General features: G+C 41.9%; 1 protein-coding gene across 7 annotated transcripts in view; it reads left to right on the forward strand.

Annotated features, from left to right (window-relative positions):
- The first annotated feature begins 214 nt into the window (after positions 1–214).
- PPFIA1 (PTPRF interacting protein alpha 1) overlaps positions 215–12,121 on the forward strand; it is a 71,092-nt gene continuing 59,185 nt past the window's right edge. For 5 of the 7 annotated variants that reach the window (XM_044436043.1, XM_044436042.1, XM_044436044.1 and 2 more), the window contains exons 1-2: positions 215–1,358; positions 2,779–3,042. In XM_044436043.1, the coding sequence (XP_044291978.1) occupies positions 2,779–3,042 (264 nt within the window). In that variant the 5' untranslated portion in view covers positions 215–1,358. The remainder of the gene's footprint in view (positions 1,359–2,778; positions 3,043–12,121) is intronic. The other 2 variants (XM_044436040.1, XM_044436041.1) reach the window with 2 other exon arrangements.

Here is a 12,121-nt window from a genome sequence, read left to right on the forward strand (position 1 = left end):
CTGCGCGGAGACCCGTTACACGCAGCAGCGCTTGAGTTTGCCTCGTCGGGCTGTGCACCGACCGCTGCAGATTCCAGCGTTCCACGTTCTGGACTGACGGCGCAGCGACGGAGGAAAAGAGACACCGGCCAAAGGCCTGCACCGATGCATTGTGGACCACGCAGTGTTGCATGCAGAGGCCGCGGAGGCTGCCGGGAACAACGGGAGGCGGCGACGAAACTCTGAGCAGCGACTGAGGGCCCGGCTGGAGGCAGGGACGGTCAGACCCGCTTAGTTTCAGCGAGACCGTTTCCTCAGGAGTAGTGCGGGACTCTACCGGGCCCAGGTCGCTGCCGTCGCCGCGGGACAGAGCAGCCCTCCGTGAGCAGCCTTTAAGAGCGCCTCCGTACTCGCCACCTCGGATGTGGAGGTGGCGGCAGGAGCTGGAGGCGGAGCGACCTGGGCTGGGAAGGCCGAACGTGAAAGCGAAAAGCAGGGAGCAAAGCCCTGCTACTCGCGCCGTCTGTCCCCTGAGGCCTCCGGGAAGGGGAATTCCACCCATTTTCGTCGGTCGGCTTTCCGGTGAGGGGGAACTCCAAGGAACCCATTTTACAGGCCCTCTACCCACTTCTTCCAACTTCTCAGCCCCTTCTGGTGTTTTAGGTGTCGTTATCCGGCCTCTCTGTGTGTGTGCGCGGGGTGGGGGGTAGAGTTCCCTTGTTTCTTTGTAGGGAAGGATGATGGTTGGCTCCATATCCCACGAGCAGTCTTTGTAGTCCCCTGAAGAAGTCCTCCCACATCAGCCTCCCGTAAAACCCCTCGCATAAGAGGAACTACAGATGCGCGAGAGAAGACCCGGGAAGCTAAAAGAAATAAGCGATTTTGCCCTGCCTCCCAGCTCCGGCGAGAGAAAAGTAAAATCCTCAACGTGCTTGTCTCTTTTTTTCTTTTTAAGCAATGTTATCGTGACGAAAGTAAGTTTTCTACAGTATGCACTGTTGCGTGTCAGCCCAGAGGCGCTGAAACTAGTTGGCCTTTTTGCACATGTTTCTCCCGACTTGGCTTTTGAAAGACCTGTGGACCAGGATTAAATAGGAAGGGAGCTGGAGACTGGGTTGGTTGAACCTATTCGTCTGCTTGGAAGAACTTGAGTAGTTACTGCTACTTTTGGACTATAACGTTTTCTCAGCAAGATTATTTATCACCTTCTGAATTTCAGTGCTGTGGATTATTTAATGAATGGACAATGTAGTCAAGCTGGATGGATGGCTGCTGCACTCCCTGAAATGTTTTTGGAAATTATCATGCAAAGTTACTAAAAAGAGCTGATATTGCTGGAAAACTTTGGCTTCTGGCAAAGCCATTTTTCCCTCAACAAGGTAAATAAAGCAATGGAGGCTAATAAAAGATTTCACTTTACAGTTATAAAACATAAGGAATTGCTAGGACAATAACCTGAAATGCATTCCATTTTGAATCTGTTTGGAAAACCCTGGTTATATTGCTTGATGTTAAGAGTTACGTATATGAAGCTTATGTTTATTATATAATCATAAACTTCTGGGAAATGGAATTGGTCCCATAGCAGCGCTCTTGAGAAAATTGCTTGCTTATGTTTAATTGAATAATTATGAACATCTAAAGGGGGGTAAATAACTTTATAAGAAGAATTGTTTAATTGGGTTGGGTTTAATAGAAAATAGCTGTTCAGTTTTTGTGGCTCAGTTCAGGGAACTGACAAATTTATTCATGCTTTTTCTTAAGAACCTCAGGACCCTGCCGCTTTCCTGAAATGTACAAATTCATATACATCTTAATTCAAGCTTAGAGAGCTATATAATAATCACCCAATTGCTTTTATCATGAAGTGTCTTCAAGGGTCTTTTGTTCAGTTACTTTGGTAGTCCCTTGAAATACATTGTAAGGCCTAAGTATATTTCACTGTTACTGCTTTGAACTACTGCACTCTAACAAGCTTGCTTTTTTACCTTGTTGTTCCTAAGGAATTCCCTCTTACTAATCAATGACTGCATCCAGTAACAAAAGGCTCTAATGTGCCTTTTTATCTACTTTGTAGTGACAAATCTGTAACAGGGATTGAATGTTCACCATAATAAACTCAGAGTAGTAGATGTGGACAATATACCTAACTGGTTTTTGGAATGGAGAGTGCAGCTATAAGACTTTGCAGGTGCCTTTTTTCCATATGACCATAGGGCTGCAGCATGTCAGCAATGTGTGGTTTATAATACATTTGAACAAGTGAAACTTCATGTTTTTGAGTGTAGTTCCACAGACAGAATAACTTTGAATGAATTTCTTTGCTTTCAGTGATAGATACTGCCTGTGGTTTTGTACGGATGAGAATTCTAAAATTTGTGTTGGGAAGAGCAGAAAGATTCACACTTCTCTTTGCCAGGATATTAATTTGTTAAACTCTAATCCATGTTAAGTAAACTTAAGATGTAGTTAATTTTGTCTTGATATATTACATACCCAAATCTTTATGATACAAGTTACTATTCTCAAAGAAAACATGGTCTCATATTAGCAATAAGTACTACTAATGCCTCTTCAATTTTAATTTTGCGTATAGAATTCAGTTGTGGTATAACATGGTTGTAAAAACAGTGATGTGCCTTCACTGTTGCAGTGGCACATCTTGATCAGCTAAGTAAGGATTTGGGGACTCTTATCGTGGAATTTGGTACAGCTGTTGTACATAGATGCCCTGTTTTGTATTTGTATTCTTTGCCTTTTTCTAATGGTATAACCATAAGTCTTAAACTTCATTTCAAGATGATGTGTGAGGTGATGCCGACCATCAGTGAGGCAGAGATTCCTTCAGGGGGAAGTGGAAGCCATGGTTCAGGTTCTCCACTACAGTCAGATGCTGATTCCCATTTCGAGCAATTAATGGTATCCATGTTGGAGGAACGAGATCGTCTTCTGGACACCCTGCGAGAGACTCAAGAGACACTAGCATTAACCCAGGGTAAATTGCATGAAGTTGGTCATGAAAGAGATTCTCTACAACGACAGTTGAATACTGCTCTTCCCCAGGTACGATTTCTCTAAACGAACAATATTTTCTACCATTAAGGTTTAGATTGATTTCATCACAATTAACATGTGAGAGAGGTAAAACACTGCAGCAAGCTTATAGTATACATATTCTGGAATGATACTTTCTAGAAGGTATCTAGAAATCTTTAACGAAATCTAGGACATATGAAACAAAACATTTAAAGTAAGTGGCAAAACTTGAGTGGTTGCTTCATATTGCTTTGACATTACACTGTAGTCACTCAGATAATTGTAAAGTAGATTTATTCTTTGAGTTGAAGTACCTGTTACTAAACAAAGTGAGAAACAAGTTTCTTAGGTTTGTATAAGCAAAACAGCATCCTGGTGAAGTATTGAAAATGGGCAAAATTGACATCTCATTGAAGTCAAAGTAGTTAGAGCATTTAGGAATTATATTCAAAGCAATGGGATTAAGTACACAGACCATGAGCATTTAAGCAGCAACAGGAGTGATGATAGTTTTTTGAAGATAAAATAAAAATAAGGCTGATAGAAAAGCAATTCTAGTTGTGTTCCCACTGTTTCTTAAGAGGAAAAAATAAAAGTGAGAAGCTGCAGAGGCAGCAGCTGTAGTAGCTCAGTGTTCTTCCCCATGCAAAGAAAAGCAGCTTCATCAACTCGGTTAGTCTTTGCCAGGAATAAGATGCAGTAGTAGCCCTAAACTGTAGGCTTGTTTCTATAGATGAGAAAACTGCATACTGTGGGCCCATCCTTGTCCCAAGTGTGAGCTGCTTTCTCCCTTGCTAGAGCAACTGAACTTTAATATTATTGGCAGCCCCATTATGCAGCTCATTTAGCCTGGCTGAGAGACTAGTGAGACTCTCAAGCATAAGTGCATATTCTGTCTTTCTCCTGGAAAAGAAAATGTCTAATCTACCTGAAAGAGTAACTGGCCCAAGGACACACAGTGAACTTCACAGTCTAGTGGAAGTTTGAACCTGGTCTCTACTTATCATCCAACATAGCAGAGCCACTAGCAAAAATATAGTAAATTTAAATTTAGTGTAATTTTTATAGCATCTCCAATTAATGCATGGAGAAATATAAACAAATTATTGATCTCTAGTATTTTCTATTTTAACTTGAGCCATCACCATTGCTTTGAAATTGACTGGATTACTGCTTGTTTCTTTGTATTGCTTCAGTGTAACTGTGTATGTTTTTAAAGCTGACACTTAAATAGTGACATATGTGTCAAGAGCTTTAATGGAATGCAGAGTCTGTGGAGAAAAGCTCCTTACTTTGGTAGTGGTATTAAGTGACAACACAATGCATTTGTTGTTGAAGGAGGTCTTTACGCTATTTTTCAGACATATCTTCATTTATAAAAAAATGTGGGGGATGTGAGTGTATTTTGGTCTTAAGAATCAAGGACTGTTTTGAAAGGCCAGATAAATATATCTGGCTTATACTCAAGAAGAGGAAAGATGGACAAGTTTTTAGTATGCCACAGTTTGATTCTACTGAATATAAGATAGTACCACTCAAATAATTGGTACGAGACAATGCTACCACATTTAACAAAAGCAAGGATTTGTGTGGCACCTTAAGGTTAGAAGATTTATTATGGCATAAGCTCTCATGCAGTACTTTCTGCAGATGCAGTGTTATCCCGAATTAGAGGTGTGTGTTGTGGGGGGAGTGCTTGAGGATTCTGTCTGTCTGCCTCTCTCACACACAAAAACACCCACATATGGAGGTGAGATTGACTAAAAGGAAATGCAGAAAATGCAGATGGTATCAACCGTATTATTAATGATGACGGCTTTAAAATTGTTGTTACACAAACATCTCAGCATTGGGTACACCAATTAATGCATATAGTATGATAAAGGTTTTGTTGTTCCAATTAAGGCTACAGAAGATGGAAATGAAATTCTTAATGTAATGTCTGTTATTGTCAGTACTAATGAAAGAATGTTGTGATAGCAGACCCATAGCACTCTTGCTTATGAAAAATTATTTTAGTATAACTGTGACAGTATTCTGTTTACAAATTCAAGGGTTAAGTGTAGCACATATATAAACTAACTGTTCTGTGGTGCAGTCCCTTGGGTTGCATCCTCAATTATTATAAGCTCCCAAACTGAAGTTTATGGTCTTCTAAAGCAGAACATCAGGAGTGATAGAGGCAAACATTGCCTCTCCGCCACCCTACATTTTTTCCCCTGGATGAGTTTTTTGGGTGGAATGTAATGCTTGGAGCTTGAAAAGACAGTCAAACAGATAGATATGCAGCAAGGATTCCATCCTTTTAAAGCCAGTTAGTACCATAAGTGTTTATAATGTGCATAGAAACCATAGTCTGTCTTGAGTCCCTAAGTGACACAATCAGATTTCTTTATCATGTCATGTTCTTAAGTCTCATGTTCCAAGTGAGACACTGGTTTCAATTCTTTTAGAACTGCCATGCTGAATTCCTTGAATTCCAAGGAAAGTTAAAGTGTTTATTGACATTTATTGATAGTCTTATGCTTGGTGTCTGATTTGTGCCCATTTCAACTTTATTTTAACCTGCATACAAGGAATGTCTGTCTACTATGAAAACTTCATAAAACAGGTAACACAAGAATGTCCCATTATTTCAGGCATCAATACAATAACAGGGTTGTATGTTGACACCATTCTTAGAGCATTCGTCAAAACTACAGCTGCCTACTTAAAGGACACAACAGATCTTCTTATTAAAAGGGAACAATATTTACAGCCATAGATGATGAATTCACTTCATATTCATGGGGAATGTTTATGTGAGTTAATTTTATATCAAACATAGCAAAGACACTTCCAACATTGTATTTACCTTAAGTGGTTTGAAATTATGGACAGATTATATCTAAAAATCCATGGCAACATGATGGGCACTTAAATGGCTCCACTTTGAGTAATACTATTCATCTACCAGGTGAGATGGGCCCCGTGTATATCTCAAATATAAAGATACATTTGATATCTTTCCAACTGATACCTTTGCCTTCTTAGCAACTTTACCCTTACCTGCCCCCACATAAATGTACATTTTCTGGATATTACCATTGTTGAAGAACAGCTACCTTGGAACTACATCACATAGAAAAACTACTGAATGAAACATATATCCACATACAAGTATTCTCATTGTTTACAGCCAAATTATATGTCACATATGTGCAAGCTCTGATGAACAAGTTCTTGAAAATTAGTTGACTATACTTTAAGTATTCGTAAAGTCGAGATACCACCCAAACTTGTTACATTGCAAGATTATTAAAGCTAAATCATTAGTTACAAGTAAACTAATCTGCCATCAGCATAAGAACCTTAACAGAATACCTTTTGTTGTCAACTATAGTACATGCTTAAGGGTGTTGCAGACATGGGTTCAGACATAGATTCAGAAGTCATGTCAATCTAAACTGCAGCAGAAGCCACACAGTGCAGGTTAATTACCTGGTGCCCCATGATATGCCCAAGAGATGATTGAGTCCAGCTTCACTGCACTCTGTCCTGTAGATATTACAGAGGGAAGACCAAGTATCGCCACTCCTGCTGTGCAACCAGCTGGGGAATAGGTACTCCTTCGGCCGGCTGGCTAACCAACCAGCTGAAGAAATACCTGCTTTTGGCTGCTGCAGGCTCAGAGCATTGCTACAGAACAGGCGAGCAGGTGTCACTTGAGCTGGCTAGCTAGCCAGTCAGCTGAAGCAGTCTCTGCTTGCTGCAGCGGGGAAGCAGGGCTGACTGAAGTGTACCCAGTTTCCTTGCCACCACAGCACAAAGCAGGAGTAGCTTCAGTCAGCTGGTTATCCCACCAGCTGAAGCAATCTGCTTGCCATGGTGGGAGCTAGGATTGCATCAGCCAGCTATCAAGAAGACTGAAGCAATCCTTGCTTCCCCACTGCTGCAGCAGTAGGAGAGCCAGGACTTCAGTCAGAAAAGGCAGGGGAGCAGGATTCGTTCAAGCTGACTGTCTTGCTAAATCAGAAAAGCAGCTGACACAGTTTGCAATGTTCTGACCTTGTAGTTGGGAATCCAAAATAACCTATGGCTGTTCAGACACTGTCTTGTGATCATAGGACTGCAACTTTAGTTTACTTCATGGTTTGTAACCATTGTTTTAAAGGAATAGGATGCTTGCTGCAGATACACCTGTTTAACAGTTTTTTTAAACTTCAAGCCTCAAGTTCCACTTACAGCATCTGATGAAGTGAGTTATAATTGAAAAACTGAAAATACATGCTAGTTGACCCAGTGAATATTTCCCCTTTTTGAAATTTAATTAAATAGTACACTTGCAAAACACTATAGAAGACATCACTTTTTTGAGACAACTGTTACTCTGCTTCCTGGTTTCTGTGCATCACACATATGGAGTCACTGCCCTGCACTTTGGCCAGCATGCTGCTGCTCTCTCTGCCAAGACTCCTCTACTCAGGACCACCCATCAGTACTGCTGCTGAGCTCAGCCACCAAGCCCTTGCATGGTGCCTTTTCTCCAGGCATGTCTCCAGCTGTTGGCCAAGGAAAGAATCCAGGTTTCCGCTGCCAACTGTGGACCAGGAACCCCCCTGGGTGCCTCTGCCACCAGTAGACCTCTACTGCCACAGCCACTCTTGGGAGTGGAGGCCTGTGGATCTGCAATATCAGCTGTGTTCCTTCAGCCTATGGATACCAGTTCTGATCTTGCCACCAGTTCCTGCGATCTAGCCACTGGTTCCTGTGCTTCAGCTGCCTGTTCTCTGCAGTCTGCTCTGCCTCAACCGCATAGTTCACCATCTAACTGATCCACATCTTCAGATCTTGCCCATTGTATGTTTGATTCAGGCCAGTTGCTGATCTGTGATGACCCAATGTCTTCCTTGTTCAAAGATGTAATCTTGGCACAGTGTCCAGGATCCCCCACTGAAGATGTGGACACCCAACAGCTCACTGAACCCCTAGTGGATCCTGACTGTGATGGAAGATGCAGTGCCAATGGCCTTCCTGTTCCTTCTGATGCTGCTCAAGAAACAGTGGAAAGGGCCAGTGCAGCCAACAGCATGCTGTTTGGAGAGCCTGTAACATGTCCAGGACAGGGACAACCTGTTCCTGCTGTGCCATCCCTGGCCAAACTCATTTTGTCATTTTGGAGCTGGCACCAAAAGAACACTCCAGCCTGGTGAATCGAGAGGGATGCCAGTTGGACTCTGTGTCAAGGAGGGTCTGTGTGGCAGTGGGACTGGGCCTTTGTATCTCAAATTAATGAGACCACCATGAGGAGATAGCATGTCTTCCGACCTGCTGAGTCACACCAAAGGGATGCCACCTCTTGATTCCAGCACTCCCAAAAGAAGTTGAACACCGAGAGGAGATACTGTTGACTGCTGCAGCAAACCAAACCCCTTCCAGCAATGCACATATGGTTCAAAGGCTGCATGGGAAACCGTAACATCGAATCATTGGGTTCTCTCCATTTTGCTGAGTGGATATCACATAGAATTCAACCCTGTTCCACCACTCAGGAGTATGCACATGACACCACCCTCTCCTGTGGTGGTGGAGGAAGTTGCCATGCTGCTGTCAAAAGGAGCAATCCAACCCATTTCTGTCTGATCTCTGTTATAGGTTCTACTGTCAGTACTTCACAATATTTCTAAAGAAGGATGGCAGCCTTCATCCCATCATAAACCTGCAAGAGATGAACTTCTTTCATTCTCCCACCAAGGGGACTGGTTCATTTCAATTGATTTGAGGAGTGCATACTTGCATGCTACCATCCATCAGGACCACTGGCATTTTCTGCAGTTAAGCCCGATGCTTTTCAGTTTTCTGTGCTCCCTTTCCAAAGCCCCCACCCCACCCCCAGTTTTCACCAAATGCATGGCTGTGGTGTTCACCTACCTCTGGCTACAGGAAATCCAGATCTTCCTTTACCTGGACAACTGTCTGCTGGTCACCCCATCCTGGGAAGATCTCTTGGGCTCTATCTGGGGCCCATGCAACCCAGTAGTAGAGATCTGGACCATTCCCTCAGCCAATAGCTGGAGTCATGCAGAGGCTCTGAAGAAAAGGTGCCATGTGAGGACCTGGCAGCTGGGCTTGGAACAGCATTAAGGACTGCCGCTGCTGGTGTGGGGAGTACAGGAGCCTCAGCAGAGAAAGCCACAGTGGGCTGGCCAGAGTACAAGGTGGCAAGTCCCTTATCTCCCCTTTGGAGATGGTGAGTGTCCATATGTATGAATGCACAGATGAATATCAGTTACAGCTAAGCCGCCTTACTTTCCTTTTTATGCATTACATTAAGTGTAGCTATTTATGTATATTTAAAGCATTTATACGCTACCTTGTTAGTGTAAAATAAAGACAGGAATCAATATGAAAATATTAAATAAATCCACATTATTGTCAGAGAGGTAGCATAAAAGGGGGGCTCAGCAATGAAATCATGATTTTAAAAATCCAGAGTAGCAACAATAAAATCAGTATACCTGCTAATATAAAAGAGGAGCAAATGCAATATTTTTATCCTGGTAACTAATATTTAGGTGGATTGGTAGTATGCGAGTATCTTCTAAAGAGTATCTTGTAAAAATTTGGCTTTTTTCCATGGGGGTGCTTTATCTCTGGTTGCCATCTAGCTAACTTCTGAAGCAAGAGCAGCATGAAATGAGGCTGGAGAGATTTGCTTGTGTGTATGTACTGTCATCTATAAGGGGTTTTCCCACATCAGTCTGTTCAGGTACTAGGTTCGAGTGTTTGTACTTGATGTTGACCCACAGAGACAGGATTCTAATGGTGTGCTGGACTATCCTATGACCCATCAGTCTCCTTGGTTGGGGTGCTTTCTAGTCTAGTGTTGGGAAACCCCCAGCATTATGATCCTTGAGGAATCTGAGTATTAATATTGGAACTGCTGTAGAGCATCCAGTACAGGATTTCATGATGTGGGGTGCATACATCATCAGTCAAAAACATCCAACGGGCATTCATTTGAACTGGAAGTCTCAACAGAGTGACAGATTGGAGCTCTTGAATTTGGAGGGTTCTCCGTAACCCCATTGTCATGGGATATGGTGAGGTTTGAAGGGATAGTGGCTGTTGTCCTCCACAGGAATGATTGGTCCATTCAGGTGGTCTGCCCTAAGAAACTTACAGGTAGTCCAAACAAATTCTCAAGTGAACTTGAGAAGTTTCTCCTTAACATGGTTGCTACTCACATCAAGGATATCAGCTCATTACATTATAACAAAATTTTAAAAGCTATTGGCATAATAACTTTTAAATATCATCTTTGATGCTGTTGACCACAACTTACTTCCCTGACTAACGGGTAGCTGCAGGCAAGACAGTGATTACAATGCAGATGGCATAAATTTTTCAAAAAATAGGACTGGGTGCAAGTGAGAACACACTCTTGTGCCAACTTGGGGCAGTGTTACTGGGAAAGTGGCTTTATTTCTATGTCTTCACTCCATCTGTGAGTAGTCATCCAGCAGAAGTTTTCCAAATAGTATATAAGCTATTGAAATCAGATCTAGTGGGGATATTGAGGTCTACTGTGATAAGTTGTTTGGCACTTGTACTTGCAATGTTAATGCATGTCATGTTAAGAAATTATGTATAGTGGTGGTTGTTGATGAAGTTTCATTTCCCTTGAAAGAGTAGGTACAAAGCTTCGGGATATACTTTGATCCAGCATTGTCACTTGAGAATCTGGTGGCCTTGGCAACTAGGAGTATCTTTTACCAGCTCTGGTTATTTTCTGCAGCTGTAATCAATTCTGGTCACAGTTGCTTGTGCTCTGGTAATCTCCTGACTACATTAATGTAGTACACAAGTCTGCCTTTGAAGATAGCTTGGGAACTTCAGTTAGTGCACAGTGCAGCAAAGAGAATCTTAACTGTGCAGCCAAGCAGAATCTTTGCACAGATTCTGCAAATGTTGGACAGACTTTCTGTTCATTTTAGAGTCTAATCCAAGGTGTTAGTACTCACCTTTAAAGTTCTAAACAGTTTGTTACCATTTCAGCAGGAGCTCTTCTCCCTGGATAAATCTGCTTTCCCATGACTTAGGATCTTCAGGGAAAGCTTTTCTCCAAGTAACATTGGCACATTATGTGAAAAGAAATAGGAAGAGCCTGTTTTGGAGTTCTGCATGTGGATTATCTCCCAACATTATGTGCTTTTTAGGACATATAAATGTGGTTTATCTTAAATTGATTGATATGAGCTACATATTGTATCTGTTTCCTAGTTTTAATGTTGTACTTAATTTTTATTTTCATGTGTGTTGTATTGGATTTTATAACATTTTTGCACATATCTGATGAAGGATGTAAGACGAAGGATGTCATAAAATACTTTAATAAGAATTAAATGCTAATTCTTACACATTCCTTGTGTGCTTTACTTTTACCAGAGAAATAGAACATTGAAACAAGAATATAAATCAAAAGTCCCATTTTAACTTGGAGGATCAATGCTGTCAATATGCCATATGATTATTATTTTATCTTTAATGCTTAGGGAGAAATGATAATTAAGGCTTACCTGGGGAACATATGTGCCCACTTAAAATACTTTAACAGAGCTTTTAGCTACTTTTCCTATTGTTGTTGTCAACCATTCAGTCGTGTCCGACCCACGACCACTCTATGGATCATTGCTCCCCATGCCCCTCTGTCTTGCAGTGCCTCCTTCAATTCCACCATACTCATCCCAGTTTCTCCTTTATGGTGTGCAGTCAGCAAGTGCTGGGGCGACCCTTTCTCCTTTATCCGGTCATCACTCCCAGCATATTCCCACTGTCAAATTTCTCTGATTGCTCGTTGCTCATGTAATTCCTGCTGATCACGTCCTCTGACCATAGCCTTTCTTGCCATAAAGGGGTTTCTGGCCTTCTTCACATAAGTCATACTCTCCTGTATGACCTCTCTTGACTGCTTCCTCCAATTTCTTGCATTGTTCAGCCCAGTACTTTTCTTCCCTCTTTCTGGAACTTTGCATTTAGTCTTTGCATTTCTTCCCTGTTACCAATGACTTTTGCTTTCCTTCTCTCTTCTGCAGCCCTTATTGTGGCTTCTGATATTCACCTAGCC

The sequence above is a fragment of the Varanus komodoensis genome, unplaced genomic scaffold (genome assembly GCF_004798865.1).
Source record: "Varanus komodoensis strain SLA01 unplaced genomic scaffold, ASM479886v1 scaffold3, whole genome shotgun sequence".
Taxonomy (NCBI): domain Eukaryota; kingdom Metazoa; phylum Chordata; class Lepidosauria; order Squamata; family Varanidae; genus Varanus; species Varanus komodoensis.